Here is a 14,304-nt window from a genome sequence, read left to right as displayed (position 1 = left end):
GACTGCTTGTGGAGTACAGTGCTGTTTCTGGAAATCCTAAAACCCCACCCGTCATCTCAACCATCTAAACTAAGCGAAAATGGAGTAGTTGCTGTTTTCTAAAAGTCCAGTCGTTTACAAGGTGGGCTTAATTTCGGTTCTGGTTATTAGAGGCAAAGTGACTGAAAAAGCCAAGGTAATGCCGCCATTGGTAATGAGGTTTACTTTACCAGGGGAGGGTTGCCAAGCCATGTTAGAACAAGTGACCTTAACGTTTTGATGCAGCTCCTTCTTAAAAGTTACATTTATTACATTTTTTTGAAGTTATCTTTGTGGAAGACAAGAACAAACGGCCACGCAATATGCAAAACAAGACATTTATTCTTAGAAAAGCAGTCAGGTTTATGTACAGTAAGCCACAGATGAAGAGAAAAATCACATTGTGCCATCTTCAAGATCCTTCCAACGTGCCTTCTTTGACGATGACTCGTGCAAGATTTCGTGCAAGAGCAAGTCTCAGCATTTCCACTTTCATAGTCTCGACGTCATCATCCTAAAAGCAAGCACAGTTTGGGTTAGACTACTACACGCAGTAATGTGCTGGTGATAGGTTCTCTTTCTGGGTTTTGGAAAGGAAGGATGCAGGTCATTAAGAGGGAGAGTACGTGTGTATTTACCTGTTACAGGTACCTCCTGAGAAAAGCAAAAGCTACATTTCCTACTTTTTAGATCAATACAAGACAGCATTGCCAAGCCTTTTTGTTTTCTGGCAGCTGTAGAGGTTTGCATGTGCAGCAAATGGCTCCCTGTTCTGCGCCTGGAACGTTTCATAGCTTGAGCTGTTAGATGGCAGCATCTCAGCTTTTCATTGCCCATGTAATTTGCAATTATTTATCTTGGAAGAGCATCACGGTCCAATCCAAATCAGCAGAACAGTGAGGACTGGAAATACTCCTGTACTGGTTTTGCGTATATTTAAATATTTTTTGATGATGCCTCATTTGGCTGGCCTTTAAAACTAACAACACATACCAGCCTCAGTAGCTCAGGCTCTCCCTCTTTTCTGCCCCCACATAGAAATATAAATTCAGAGGTTGCTTTCCCTGACCTTCCCCACAGCCCCACTGATTCATTATCCAGTTGTCCTCAAAACAGGAGCTACCTGTAATTTCTGCTTATCCGACTTCCCTGCTGTCAGGTCTTCCAGGCACCGCATCAACTCGTAAGTCTGCTCTGCTGAAAATATGACCTGTGGAAATGGAAGTATTCACTGAAAATGATCAAGTTTAAGGACATCGCACAGTCTGAGAAGATAATGCTTTTGCACTCCCACAGATCCGTTCTGACCCTTTAAATCACAGGATCAGAGGATAATGCAGGCTGGAAGTGACTTTGGGAGGTCTCTAGTGCCACCTCCTGTGCAAAACAGGGCCAGCTATGAGGTCAGAGCGGGTGCTCTAGGCTTTATCCAGTATGGGTCTGTAATTGCTAAACTGTCATTTTCTTGATGGATCTTAAAGCAAAAACTGGGCTTAGAAGAAGGAAGCACAGTAGAAAAATCTTCAAGCCAAGTACCAGAAGGAACTGGATGCAGCATGTACTTAAATTATCAGTATGTACGTATTCTGCTGCTGTTTTCTTAAGAGTTGATTATCCTATCCTGGGTCCTGTGTGCTCCCACCAATAGGACATTTGGATAGCTGTGCAATTCTGGAACTGCCACAAACAGTTCTTTTGCACTGGAAGCGCACATCCTAACCTGGGGGCAGAAAGGGGGTCACCACTTCCACATACCTTGTCAGGAAGAAAAGAAATGGGGTGGGGGGCTTTGTCACCCGTGACCAGCGTGCTCACCTCTTTCTGCTCCAGCAGGGGAAGGGCATCTGTCAGCAGGGTCATCCAGAAGGAGCAAGGAGCAATGTGAGCCGTCATCAACATCAAAAGCAACTTGGCAGCTTCAGAGAACCGCTTCTCCCCATACAGCCGGTGGAATTCTCGGTACTTGCCTACGCACGGGTGTTGGTGAAGGGTAAAAGGCATCAGTGTCTGTCAGACCTGCTCAGGCCTGGGCTAGTGGATGTTAGGTAGTCCGTGTGCTCCCATGAAGCCTGTGGTAGAACTACCCCCATCTGAAATGAGTCTCTAAAGCAGCTGAGTCTGGGGGAATGGGAATCTTGTGCATGAAGAAAGGTTAAAATAGAGGCTGGCTGAAAAGGCAGCCAAAAACCTGTTACTGTTCTTGGTGAGGTTAACTGTTTGAACCAGCCTGTTTGCGAACTGATACTGTCTGGTGCTGAGTGTTTTCAGGGCAAGCAACAGCACCAGTAGCTTGGAGAGACTGGTGGCGTCTGCGAAAACCAGGAATGGGAGGGGAGAGGCCAGGGAGTGAATGTTCTTTTTGATATCGCAGAGTATCAGGAGGTCTGAAAGGCTTCATTGTGTTTCTGATTGTTTAAATGGAAACTGAGATCTTTGTTGATGTGGCAAGTTCTGCTTTTGCTAAGAATTAGTTATATCACTATGCAGCACATGAGAACTGGCTGAGGATGAAAGTGAGTTTTATTCTGCGGCTTTGTTTGTATCCACTAAACTGTCAAAATACTGGAAGTAACGATTCCCATTCAGATTCACCTTTGACTAATGCTTGAGCTCAAGATAGAGACATGTGAAAGTTGTCCAGCAAAAATACACCTGATGTTTCTAAAACCTCCAAAGGAAAAACAAGCAGAAATATTTTCAGGCCTTTCAGGACTTTTTATAAAAAGCAGAAAGGGAAGTAATTTCTCTATAAACGTAGCTTATAAACACAGTTACACAACTAAACTACAAATCTTTGGGGCTGATGCAAGGGTCACTGGGTGACACTGGGCATGCAGAGATATGAGGGATTACCGATTTGGTAAGTCACAGTTACCTTCTAAGCTTAATTTAGGATAAGGTTTAAATGAAGGAAATACAGTTCCAGTTTTGCAAGCCTGGACCAAATGGGAACAGATCAAATTCAGGATCACCTTCACTGTAATGCTGCTGTCAGCCAGAAGGGAATCAGTCCAATTGCCAACAGCTATTCCCAATTCCTATTAGATTTTGGCTCCAGTAATTGGGCTTGCTAACTAACTGCCACAGCTCCAGAGAAAGGTGCACTTTAGCTCCATTTCCTGTCTTGGTCCATTAATCAAAGGCCACAGAGCAGCTGCAGCCAGATGGGCAGGTTACGACAGCCCACACCTCTGCCAGCCAGGAGAAGGAAGCTGTGGTATGTGAAGGAAACTCGCTGGAGGCCCTCCGCTGTAATTTGGCACAATTGCTATAGTGAAAGGGAAGGAGAGATCTTTTGTTTGAGCGAGCTTGAAATTGGCATACTGAACCAACAAAAGTTGTTCAGATTTTGGAGACCTTTATGTAGTTAGTAAACCTATCACATTGTCAAAGTAACTTAAACCAGTGGTTTACTCTTCCAAGGAAGCCTCCGAAGGTCTTCCAGATTGCATTTGTTAATATTTCAAAGTCTCCCTAGGTAGTGATAAAGTCTGGAAAAAGACTAAGAAAGGGGAAGCATACAAATGTCAGAACTCAAGACTATCCTGCTCAGAGCACTGCAGAACAGAAGCCTACTGTGAGTGCAGTGATAAAGGCAGTCTCCTGGTAACAAGCAGGCTGCATCCCTAATCACCTTCAGTCATTTGCTTTCCCCTCATCACTAAAACAGAATGTAGCCAGATGGAGGAAGAGACAAATCCAAATAATTCTGTGGAGTTAACTATGTTCTAAATAACAGACCAGAAGGAAAACTGTAGACACTTCTCACCAAGAAATGTTAGCCGGTCACTAAGCAGCATGGATGGTCCCAAATTATCAATGAGGTCTAAGTCAGAGAAGCAACCCCTTTCACAATAGTCCTTAAGGAATCTAGGGAGAAAGTAAAACAATAAAAGCTTAGAGGGAAGAACATCATCCACATTCATTTTGTATCTCCTAATCCCTTCCCAGAAAACTTACTACACAACTGAGTTTCATCTTAATCAACCTCCTGTGAGGGTTTCAGAAGACATCAAAAAACATTTCCTGGGAGTGCCAAATGAACTGATGTAATGTGCGTTTAACAGACACTATTTATTCTTCTAGATTTTGTGGTAGTTGAGATCTATTCTTGAAAAGGAGTAAGTGAAGGAAGGAGCACAGGAAGCTGAGGCTGGTGGATGCATAAAGAACACTCCCAGGTCACAACAAAAGCTCTATTTTTCTGCTGTGTAAAAAAGTTGATAAGCAGTAGGAACAAAAACAATTCTAAAAACTTTTCATCTGTTTTGTCACAGCCTTCATTATGCTGCTGTTTTCAGAGCTGCTTCCTGTGATGGTTTTCTTTCACCTTCTGTTGAAAGAAATATAATGATTCACACTCCCTCAAAGAATAAATGAAAAAAACCCCAGCAATCTCTTAATACTCCCTTTTTTCACTGCTGAAGATCAAGTATTGCCTGGCCATCTAACCAGAGTGTAATTTCAAAATTATACTCTAACTATGCAAAGAGATTGGTACCTGCCTATTTCCAATTAGCAAAAAAATACATGACATGGATTGCTAGATTAAAAAGCATAACGAGAGTTGCCGTATCTTTTGTCTAGGCCTAAGCTAAGTGTTAGCACCCTCTTCAATTTTGTAGCAACCTTCCCACCCATGCAAGGTCAGATACTGTGACAAGCTTATGCAAAACCAGGGACACAATAAAACTTTACTCTTTTTTATATATAATCGTGGCTTGAGATTTTTTGCAGAAATGGTGGCTTAAGTGGCTCCCGCTGACTTGTATGAAGACTGGTTAAAAATAATCTGAATAAAGCACAGAAGGGAATTATCCTCCATCCAAATCAGTTCCCTGGTTCACTGTACAGCCCATCATAGAGCCATATTGGAGCAAGTGAAAGGGCAGTGCATGAGAGAGATATTGCCAAAACAAATGTTTATCAAAGCAAGGTCTAAGAGGATTGGACTGTTAGATAAAGCCAGTCTGTTTCATCTCTATCTAGATTTCATGAAGTAAAACAATGTGGAAAAGAAACAGCTGGGGTATTGCAGATGAGAGCACCCAGGGATGTAATTTTCTAGTCCAGAAGCAGGTACTTGGACCGAGGGAAAGACAATCCCAATCTGCCTGCTGCAAGGACCTTTTCTGGTCCATTGCAGAGTGGCTGCCTTTTCCCCTTCCTACCACCCCACTATAGCAGCAGTCATCTGAGAGCTTCCGACTCAGACTCACCGATCGGATATTAGTGTAGCAAAAGCCGCATCCTTAGCTCTGATGCTCCACGACAGGGCAGAGCCCAAGCGATTGTTCCGCAGAGCCTTCATGGCCATGATTTTACAGATGCTACGAACTTAGGAGAAAACATAGGAGAAGAGGGAAAGAATTAGTTTCAGTAGTTTCACTTGTATCGCTACAAAACAATGAGATTTAAAAATCAATCACCTTGTTCATGCATCTGTCTCTGCTCACAGATCCTCAGCACTTTGAGGGCCTTCTGTTCTGTGTTAAGAGGTATCCGCTCAATATGAAGCTCCAAATATACCCTGCCGTATTCTGGACAGTGGTCAAAATAATCTACCCCCAGCTGCCACAGGCTGAGAGGGGAAAAAAAAAAATCATCAAGCATTCCAATCATAAATCATAAATAAGCACAACAGTAAAGCCACAAGGAGAATCTGAGTATGCATTAATAACAGTTAGCTCTGATTAACTTAGTATTCAGACCAAAAATGGCTTTTACTTTCTACCAAATACCAGCTGCCTATTATACAACTTTGGAATACCTGCATCTCACAAGTGCTTTGGTACAAGTTGCTCTGTACCAAAAAGCCACAGTGGAAGGAGTAATTCTACCCTGCTCAAAACACTTGATGGGTTCTAATAGACAGCTTTTATCTTTCTTTCAGGAAAGGAAACACGCTAGTGTTGTACAATCCCTTAGGGACACCTTTGCTGAAATCCTAACAGTGGCTTCTGTAAGTTTTGCCTTTTTACTTCATTAACATGTAGTTCTTTGTTTTGGCTGCCTTGATGTTAGTCTATCCTCTGAGTAAAAAAAAGTTGCTACCTGTGATGGGAGAAGAGTCCTGAAGCATACTCTAGCAGAAGGAATTCACGCATATTTGAACCAAAACTGGGGGGAAGAGAGAAAAGAAACAGGCATTACTATTGGCACCTCATTGGAAAAAACTGCTGGCTTTATTTCACAAGTACTTTTAATGTATGTAGCATGTTTTCTCATGGGCTATCTTAATAAGCTTTGTACCTCAGGCCTAAGCATGCAAGTCAGCTTTCTCCTGGGGGAGACCTGCCAAATATTTACAGCACTTAGCAAATATAACTGCAAGAAAGTGAAACTTCAAGAGAATTCAGATAGCAAAATTCAATTGCTCAAACTTATTCAGAATGTAAGTACAGAAACTCTTTTTAGATGGGTTTCTTGCCATTCCCAATAATCACAAACACTTGGACCCTTGATTATATTTCAGATAAAATTACATTTTTTAAAAAATCCTAACACTGTACTGAGGCACTGTTGAAGAGCATGTCAGATTCATCCAGTCAGCAAATGCTTATGCTTCTGCTTCTCAGAGCACGTGGACTGCCTGTAACTTCAGAGGTACATGCAGCACCTTTATTCTCCATCTTCTGTATATGCCCAAGATGCTCCTTTTCAACCAAAATCCACATGCTATTTCAGTCATCCTTGCTGCTGGATGTCTGAATAATCAATGCAAATAAAAACTTACTAAAGATTGTGAGATTGCAGGAGTTTACAGTGATCCAGCAGGTCAGTCAGATGAGCCACAAACCACCAGTTGCTCAGGGCAATGCTGTATTTGAAGCAAGCAAAAGAAAAAAAACCTAAGCCTACTACTGCCAAGGAATGTGTCAGGTTTTCCACAGACATTTCTTACTAATACAGAAGCTATATTACAGTATAACATCTGGCTGCAATGTTCCAGACCTAATGGAATACTTTTAATTGCTGCCTGCTTCGCGTATTTTTGCAAAATTCTTTGAAAGGATTATCAGGTGAGCTGTACCCATATCCTTTAAGCCAAATACTATTGGAGTAAATGCACACAGAAGCAATACTGTAGAACCAGAGAATCAAAAACCTTAAAACTCAACCTGCATTCCTTGATCACTTGATGCATCTCAAATTCAAAGGCGGCCATTAAAATCGTGTCTAGAGGCTCAGGGCTGCTTTCTCCACCCAGGAATAGGTCCATACTAGACTGTGGAATGAGATTAGAAGACAGGATAAATGCAGAAGTTGTGAGATGGTGAAAGGAAGACATTTGTTTGGATGTAGCAGCCTCGTTTAGGTTATTTTATGGGAAATAATAGGTCATTGCAATTGAACACATGAACAAAAAAGGTTTTTCCTTATTTTAGCATAAGGAAACAGGGAAAACAGTTCGCAGGAACAAGACTGGTAACATTAGACACTGAAGAGACTAGGTCTTCAACAATTATTTGTCCACTGTGTCAGTCTCCCCGTCCACTTACAAATTCTAGGAAACATCTTACAGGTATGTAGTTGCTGTAATGTGTCAACCCCCACAAAGTTGTTCTTTAAATACAGTAACCCTTGTGCACAAGAAGCAGTAGAGAATATAAAAATAATTCTACTTCATGCCTGTGCATAAAACCGCAGTTCCATTGGCTTCACAGTTGGATGGGAATACAGGAGTCGGGTAACCAGAAAGTGGTACCAAGTAGTCATGAGTTCCTTTTTCTCCAGTATGGCATCCTCATCTCCCAGCAGGATCTAACAGGAGAAAAGCATAGGAGTAATTCTGCAAATTCAGCAATGTACACAGCTGCATTGTAACTCTTCAGAGGCATTACTCCCATTTTGCCAAGTTGAGAATTGAATCAAAATTAAATAACAAAGAACAAAGATCCTTCTCAGAGCCCAGTTTCCTCATTTTCCCCTTATGGCCTTGGACACAAAGAGAAAATGATCTGCCCAGGCTTGCAAAGACTGTTGCAAAACAAAGAACGCTGTACAAAAGACTGGCTTGAAATCTCCTGATTTAATGAACGGATCATCCAGCATACTGAAGTTACTTATGGCTACACAGGCTCCTGAAATACACAAGGATGGATCCAATACTTGTCCACAGTTTCCTTCCTACCTAGCAAAAACACACCTTGCAGATGGATTCCATGTGGGAATTGGACGCAAAAGTTCCATCCTGTAGATACCGCTGACATTCTTCATGCCAGTGCTGCCATTTCAGCTCCATCTCGGTCAGTGTCTGAGTGTTGCCAAGCTGAACAGAGGTAAGATACATAAAATAAAGAAAACACCAAGTCAAATCACAACAGGCACTTGGGCTGAACTCATAGTCATTCATGCTAAAAAGCTAAACACAGGGCTACCATCAAATTTTTCCTTGCCCTATAATTGTATTTGAAGTGTCTTTACCCAGCTAAATAAGACAAAGGATCTTAAGAGCATCCCATGAAAGATTACTATGATGCAGCTGCAATTTTTCCTCTACAAGGAGATCACTGCAGCAGAGGGAAACTTTGCTGGCAAAGTCTTCAGCAAATCAGGAGAACAGTTCTCAACAGGAACTGTTTCAGACAACTGGATAACGTATCCTGCTGCAAAAATTATCTTTCTGTGTTGGTTTGTCACCTAACAGGTTTTTGCCTGTATGGTTGGGTCTTTGGGCAATTCAAGAACAGAAATATTATTATTGTAAAGGATTAAGACTGAGATGTTTTAATGGTCAACAAATTGTGATGTTACAGGAACCACAGCAGAGATTAAATAGACTGGACTAATACTGTCATCGCTCTTATGTCTTTTCCCAATGGAACCGCATGAAAAAAATCCACTTTGTACATACACTGGGCATGGGCATCTTCTTCATCAAGTCATCCAAGATTTTGTACATGTTCATCGACGCGGGATTGGCACTGGCTTCCTTGGAGAGCAAATGCCGTGCTTCATCCATTCGGCCTTGCAGCACAAAGACATCCACCTGCAAAATCCACCTGTCTGTGAGCACCACACCGTGCAAGGCTACAAAATACCCGGGAAGAGTATCAGAGGGTAATTTTAATTTGTGATTTAGGCAAGTTAAGTGGAGTTAAAATGCTTAAACTGTAGGCCCTGCTAATTCAAATACACAGTGTAAGTCTTGACCTCTATGGAGCATGAAAGTGAAAGGATGGTAATGAGGGGTAGGATGATCTTCAGAATGGCTTCATCTTAAAACCTGTATAGGCAGACAGCAGCAGTGTCCTAGGTATCAGTTCCTAAGATGTATTCTAGTGTCGAGTGGGGAGGAGGAAGGCAAAATACATAGGTGTGAATTACCATTGTTTAAGAATCTTATAGGTGACTATACTCACCACATTCCAGAAGAGCTCGTGTTTCGATGGATTTTCACTGCTCAGAACTTCACGGACCATGTTGTCCACATCACAGACATGAAGTCGAACCCAGTCAAGGAGGCGAAGCAGTAGGGGACCAGCTTTATGCAGAGAAGATTTCACTCTGTTAGTTCCCAACTGTTTGTTCCCAAACTGCTATTTTACATGCTTCTAACCTTAATGGTTTGACAATCATTAGATGAGGTTTACTGATGGGATTTCTATCTGCCACACTCAAATTACGAAGGAATGGAGTTCCTTAAGTAGCCGGGCTGTGGGAGCACCAGGCTGCTGACAGATTTGTGTGGCAAATTTTAGACGGAACAGCAGCAGAGTCCAGCAGAAAACCCTAATGAGTTACTTGAAGAAATAAAAGGTGAGTGATTCAGATCATAAATCTCACAATGCCAAAACACACATAGAATGTTTCTGTTTAATTTAGCATCAACTCGTTATTATTAACTGAATATGAGGAGGAAATCTGGTACTAGGTGATTTTCTTCAGATTAAGTAATCAACAATTTGTGAATCTCTCTTCTGAATTCTGGGACTGTGCAAGTAGCAGATTTGTTTGCATAATTCCATTTCCTTAAAAAATTATTTACTACTTTAAAATGCTGGTGTAAAGAAACTGACTTCAAAAATTGCATCCTAAAGTTAAAGGAGTTGCGTCAGAGAATGCATAAATGTTAGTTGGCATCTATGTATTTGACGCTTAAAGATGTGTTTATGCTTAAAAGTCAAATAAATTGGCAACAACTTTTGATATCCCTCTTATTCACTACCTTTCTATTAAAAAGACAATTTAAATTGTAGCAAACTACACGAGGGGAAAAAGAAGGCAAATCTAATAGCTTGACATAATTCAACATGAAGAAGGCAATTTACTGAGACAGAAGAGGTATTAAAAGGCTTGTTGACACTTGTTATATCTCTAAAACATATTAAAATATGACACAATGGATGCTATACACATTTTAAACAAATAAATACGAAAAAAAAAAGCCCTTCAGTCTTAACATCAGGATAGTTTACTGCTTACCTGCAGCTGCTTCAACAAACAGAATCTCACACAGGTTCCAGATCAGCTCCATTGCAGAGAGAATAGAAACCTGAAAAAAGCAGGGCCATGCTTCAGATTTAGTAATTATTCCAGTTAGGTTTTTTTTAACTGCAAAAAGGCATCTGCTGTCCATAGCAATCAGTTAAGCTCAGTTCTTGCAGACAAGAGAAATGTCATACTGACACTTCAGAGATACCAAATAAAAGAAACCGGCCGCAACTTCTCTATGCACGTTCAGCTTAGAAAATATTGAAGCTGTTTGTGTATTGAAATGCAATGATAATCTGTCATCAGTGGGCAATACTAAATAGTACAGCAAGTGTTATTTTCAGCCTTTTTGCTCTCCTAAGATTTAACAATACAAACAGCAAAGAAAGAAAGGCCAATAAAGCAACATCAGTGCAGCTAATAGGACAAAACTACTGTGAGCAATGTGCTCTTCCCATAACACACTTCTAGTGTCCAACAGTTCACAGTGAACACCTAGAGCTTGCTACGAGGCTCAGATGCAGCTGATTGGAACTTGAGTGTTTGAGAGGTAAAGTTTCAGACAGGCGAGTACTGGCCCACAGCTGGCGTTAAGATGACAAGAAAACATCACACCTAATAACACTGAAAATATGTTTAAGAAATGGCAGTGAATCCAGATGTTGGTCATCTTTTTATTGTTTTAGAAGTACTGGAGCCAACTATTTATTCCCATTTATTCTTGGTCACGAAACGCATCCAATGCACTAAGCCAGAGTTAAATCTAAACTGCCTTACTGCCACAGTGTTGGTCTTGATGAATTTACTAGCCAGTGATTCATGTTCAGTTGTGACTACATGACAGGACTGCAGATTACCTGAGTGCTATACTGGCTGTGCAGGGCAGGGTCCCGGGTTGAAACTAAAGAAAGAATAAGGAAAGACAAAGAGCAACATATTTACCTTTCACAGCCCTTTCTGGGCTCATAAATAAAGACAACAATGCCTGCTCACTCATGAAGCAGAGACCTAAGCAAGTACACACAAGGCAAAGCAAACTTTTATATAAAACTTTCTAACTTTTTTTTGTAAATCCTGTGCAAATCTGGGTATGGCTACAGGGCACAGATGGAAGAGTAAAATTTCCCACTTTTTGCTGGGAGCAAGCTGTTAATTTGGACTCAGTTTCCAATAAAACTGCAACCTGAGATACGAAAAGGCTGCAAGTCCCCAGAAAATCAGTTAAAACATGGTGAGGGAAAAAAAAAAATTCTGACCAGATTTACAAATCAGCTTGGAAATCTCCCGGATGGAAACGGAGTCTTAGTAATTACTGAAATCTATGCATGCTATTTTACAGAAGTTGCAATAACAGAAAATTGAAGCACTACTTTTATAATCACAAACGGCATTTTCTTTTTATTGCAGTAAGAGAACAAACAAACTTACTAGCTGCCTGGTGCATGTCCTCCATACAGGCTCTTATCACCGATCGGTAGTTTTTACTCACTTGAACCAATCTGCCAAACACAAAAAGGCTTCAGTTAGAGAGAGCTGCTTGAGTTTTAGTCTCATGCCTATTGTCCACTAAAGCCTTGCAGGTTTCTCCGCAGCAGTAGGCAGCCCCGGTACCTGGGTGAATCCAGTGGGGATCGGCGGGGCTGTGCGCGGTGGTTGTACGCACGCCGGCTATATGCAGGCAAGGGTGCTGGTCAGCACCGTTACTGGAAGGATCAGGGCCTCGTTTTGTAAAATTACCCCAAAGCGGTCATTTTTTCCCTGCACCGCTGCTGCTCACCGCAGCTCTAAGCAGCCTGGTCAACGGCATTTGCCTCGCTGGGGGCACTCATAGGTGAGAGGCGTTTGCCCAGCTGGAGAAGGAGGAGGACGGCGGCGGTTCCCCGCGCCCCATCCACTCACTGCGCTTTCCTCGACTTCCCCGCCAGCTCCTCCTCGCTCCGCTGGAGACCGACGAAGATCCCGTGGGACTCGTTGAAGAGTTTCCGCAAGGTCTGGATGTAGATGTCCTGATCCCTGCGGACCACGAAGACGCGGGAGGAGCTCGGCCCTCCCTCCCCGCTACCTGCAACACAGCCCGTCAGCGTCCCGGGCAAGAAGCGCCCGGCCCGGCCCGGCCCTGCCCGCCCTCTCCCCGGGCCGGGGACCCACCTCTGCGGCCGAAGAGGGTCTCGCACACCAGCACCTCCGCGGGGCCCCAGGCGAAGCACAGCTGCCTGGCGGACGGGTCCGCGCCCGGCACCACCTGTGAGGGGACGGCGGCCCGTCAGAGGCGCCCGCGGCCCCCGCACCCGCCCGCCCGGCCCGGCCCTGCCCTCCCCGGCCTCGCACCATCAGCGGTGGCTCCACGTCCAGCTCCTCCATGGCGGCGGCGGCCGCGCTCCCTTCACCGCCTCCCGCCTGCGGGGAGGCCCCTCCGCGGCTGCCCGCGCCGCTGCCTGCGCTGCCCGCGCCGCCGCCCGCCTCGCCCCGCAGCCCCGCCGCGGTCCGGCCCTTCTCCGCGCCGCTGCTGGGCCGGAGGCGAGACGCCGGCCGGGGTAAAGGAAAGGCGAGCGGCGGGTCTCCGCCGGTTCGGGGCAGGCGCCGGCCGCTCGCCCCGGAAGCGCCGCCGCGCTCCGAAGGCCCCGCCGGGGCGGGAGCGGGGGGGACGAGGCCGGCCGCTCGGGCGGGGACGGGGACGGGGCAGGCCGGGCTCCGCTCCGCTCCCGCCCGTAGGTGGCTCGGCCGCTTCCCTGAGGCCGACCGCGGGTGAGCCACCGGAGCCCCGTGGCTGCCCCGGGAGGGTTGGTGCTGCCCGGGGGGGTCTCTGAGCGCCGGCTCTCGGGCAGGGCCCAGCGGCCCCGGGGCTGCTCCTCCGGACCTCGTACCCGGCTGGCAGGGCCCGGCGGGGGGAGGGAAGGAGGGAGGGAGGCCGCCCCATCTCCATCTACTTCGTTTTCTTGTCTCGAGGGTGTAAGTGCCGCGGGGATGCGGCCCTGGCTGCGGGCGCACCGCGATCTAGTTGCTCGGTCAACGTGGTCTTTGTGTTCACTTCATTGACTTGGTTGCCTTCTAATAACCAGTTTCTCCTTTATTTCTTTACGCACTTCAAACACTTGAAGATAGATGAGCCTCCAGGTTGTTGAAGGTGACATTCTCTGGAGTAGAGTTGCTGGAGCTCTCGGGCAAGCTCATTGATAAAGCTGACTAATCAAATTACATGCTTCATGACTTCAGTCGGTTGCCTGCAGGTTGGAGAAGGACTCGTAATGAAGCATTAGATTAATCACAGCAGGTCGGGGAGACATGCTGGCAGGTGTCAGGAAGAACTCTGCTCTGCCTTACTCACTTACTCAGGGTCACGAGATTTTTTTCCTTCTCTGCCTGGCAGGGGTCAGGGTGGGAGTTAAGACCCCCTAGAGACTGGGCAGAATTTGCCTGCTGAGGCTGCCGGAGGCTGCCCGGTCAACCTTCTGATAACTCTGGGAGCTCTGGTACCAATGGAATTGAACTCGAGTAGCCATTAATAACTTGGTGTGATAAAACACGAACCACACACTGCTCCTTTCTTTCCATTCTGCTCTCCTTTCTGTCTCTGCATACTCCTCACTTTTTGCCCATTCCTCTAAATAACAAACTTGTTCGGTGATACACTTTTTAAGAAAAATATTAGCAATGCTGTCTTGCTGAACGCACAGCTAGAAGCAGCCAGTCCCTCTCAGACTGGTGCTTTTCAGAGAAGCTCACTAAGAATTAATTTTTCAAGACAGCTTGAGTCATCCACTGTCCTCACATGACAAATGCTGCAACAGTCCACTGCTAAATTGCCTTTTTTTACTTTATTGGCTACTGCATCCATCATTTCCAATAAAA

The 14,304-nt window shown here is 44.6% G+C and overlaps 1 protein-coding gene across 2 annotated transcripts; it reads right to left on the bottom strand.

The window, feature by feature from the left end:
• Positions 1–85: 85 nt before the first annotated feature.
• Positions 86–12,928, bottom strand: NUP85 (nucleoporin 85). Of its 2 annotated transcripts, XM_075044507.1 has the most exons (19): positions 12,784–12,928; positions 12,604–12,697; positions 12,355–12,517; positions 11,884–11,954; positions 11,313–11,356; positions 10,447–10,516; positions 9,384–9,505; positions 8,876–9,010; positions 8,168–8,290; positions 7,651–7,782; positions 7,140–7,246; positions 6,755–6,838; positions 6,073–6,138; positions 5,448–5,599; positions 5,238–5,355; positions 3,788–3,888; positions 1,834–1,985; positions 1,142–1,228; positions 86–532 (listed from the first exon to the last, which is right to left on the bottom strand). In XM_075044507.1, the coding sequence occupies exons 1-19, from the start codon at positions 12,814–12,816 to the stop codon at positions 431–433; spliced, it is 1,956 nt and encodes a 651-aa protein (XP_074900608.1). In that variant the 5' UTR covers positions 12,817–12,928; the 3' UTR covers positions 86–430. The 2 variants fall into 2 exon arrangements, with proteins under 2 accessions (XP_074900608.1, XP_074900609.1); XM_075044508.1 differs by lacking the exons at positions 12,355–12,517; positions 12,604–12,697; positions 12,784–12,928 and adding an exon at positions 12,067–12,340 and having other exon boundaries at positions 308–532.
• Positions 12,929–14,304: the final 1,376 nt, after the last annotated feature.

The sequence above is a fragment of the Buteo buteo genome, chromosome 13, assembly GCF_964188355.1.
Source record: "Buteo buteo chromosome 13, bButBut1.hap1.1, whole genome shotgun sequence".
In the NCBI taxonomy this organism is placed as follows: Eukaryota; Metazoa; Chordata; class Aves; order Accipitriformes; family Accipitridae; genus Buteo; species Buteo buteo.
The sequence above is the reverse complement of the archived record's forward strand: the minus strand, read 5'-3'. Positions and strand labels throughout refer to the sequence as shown.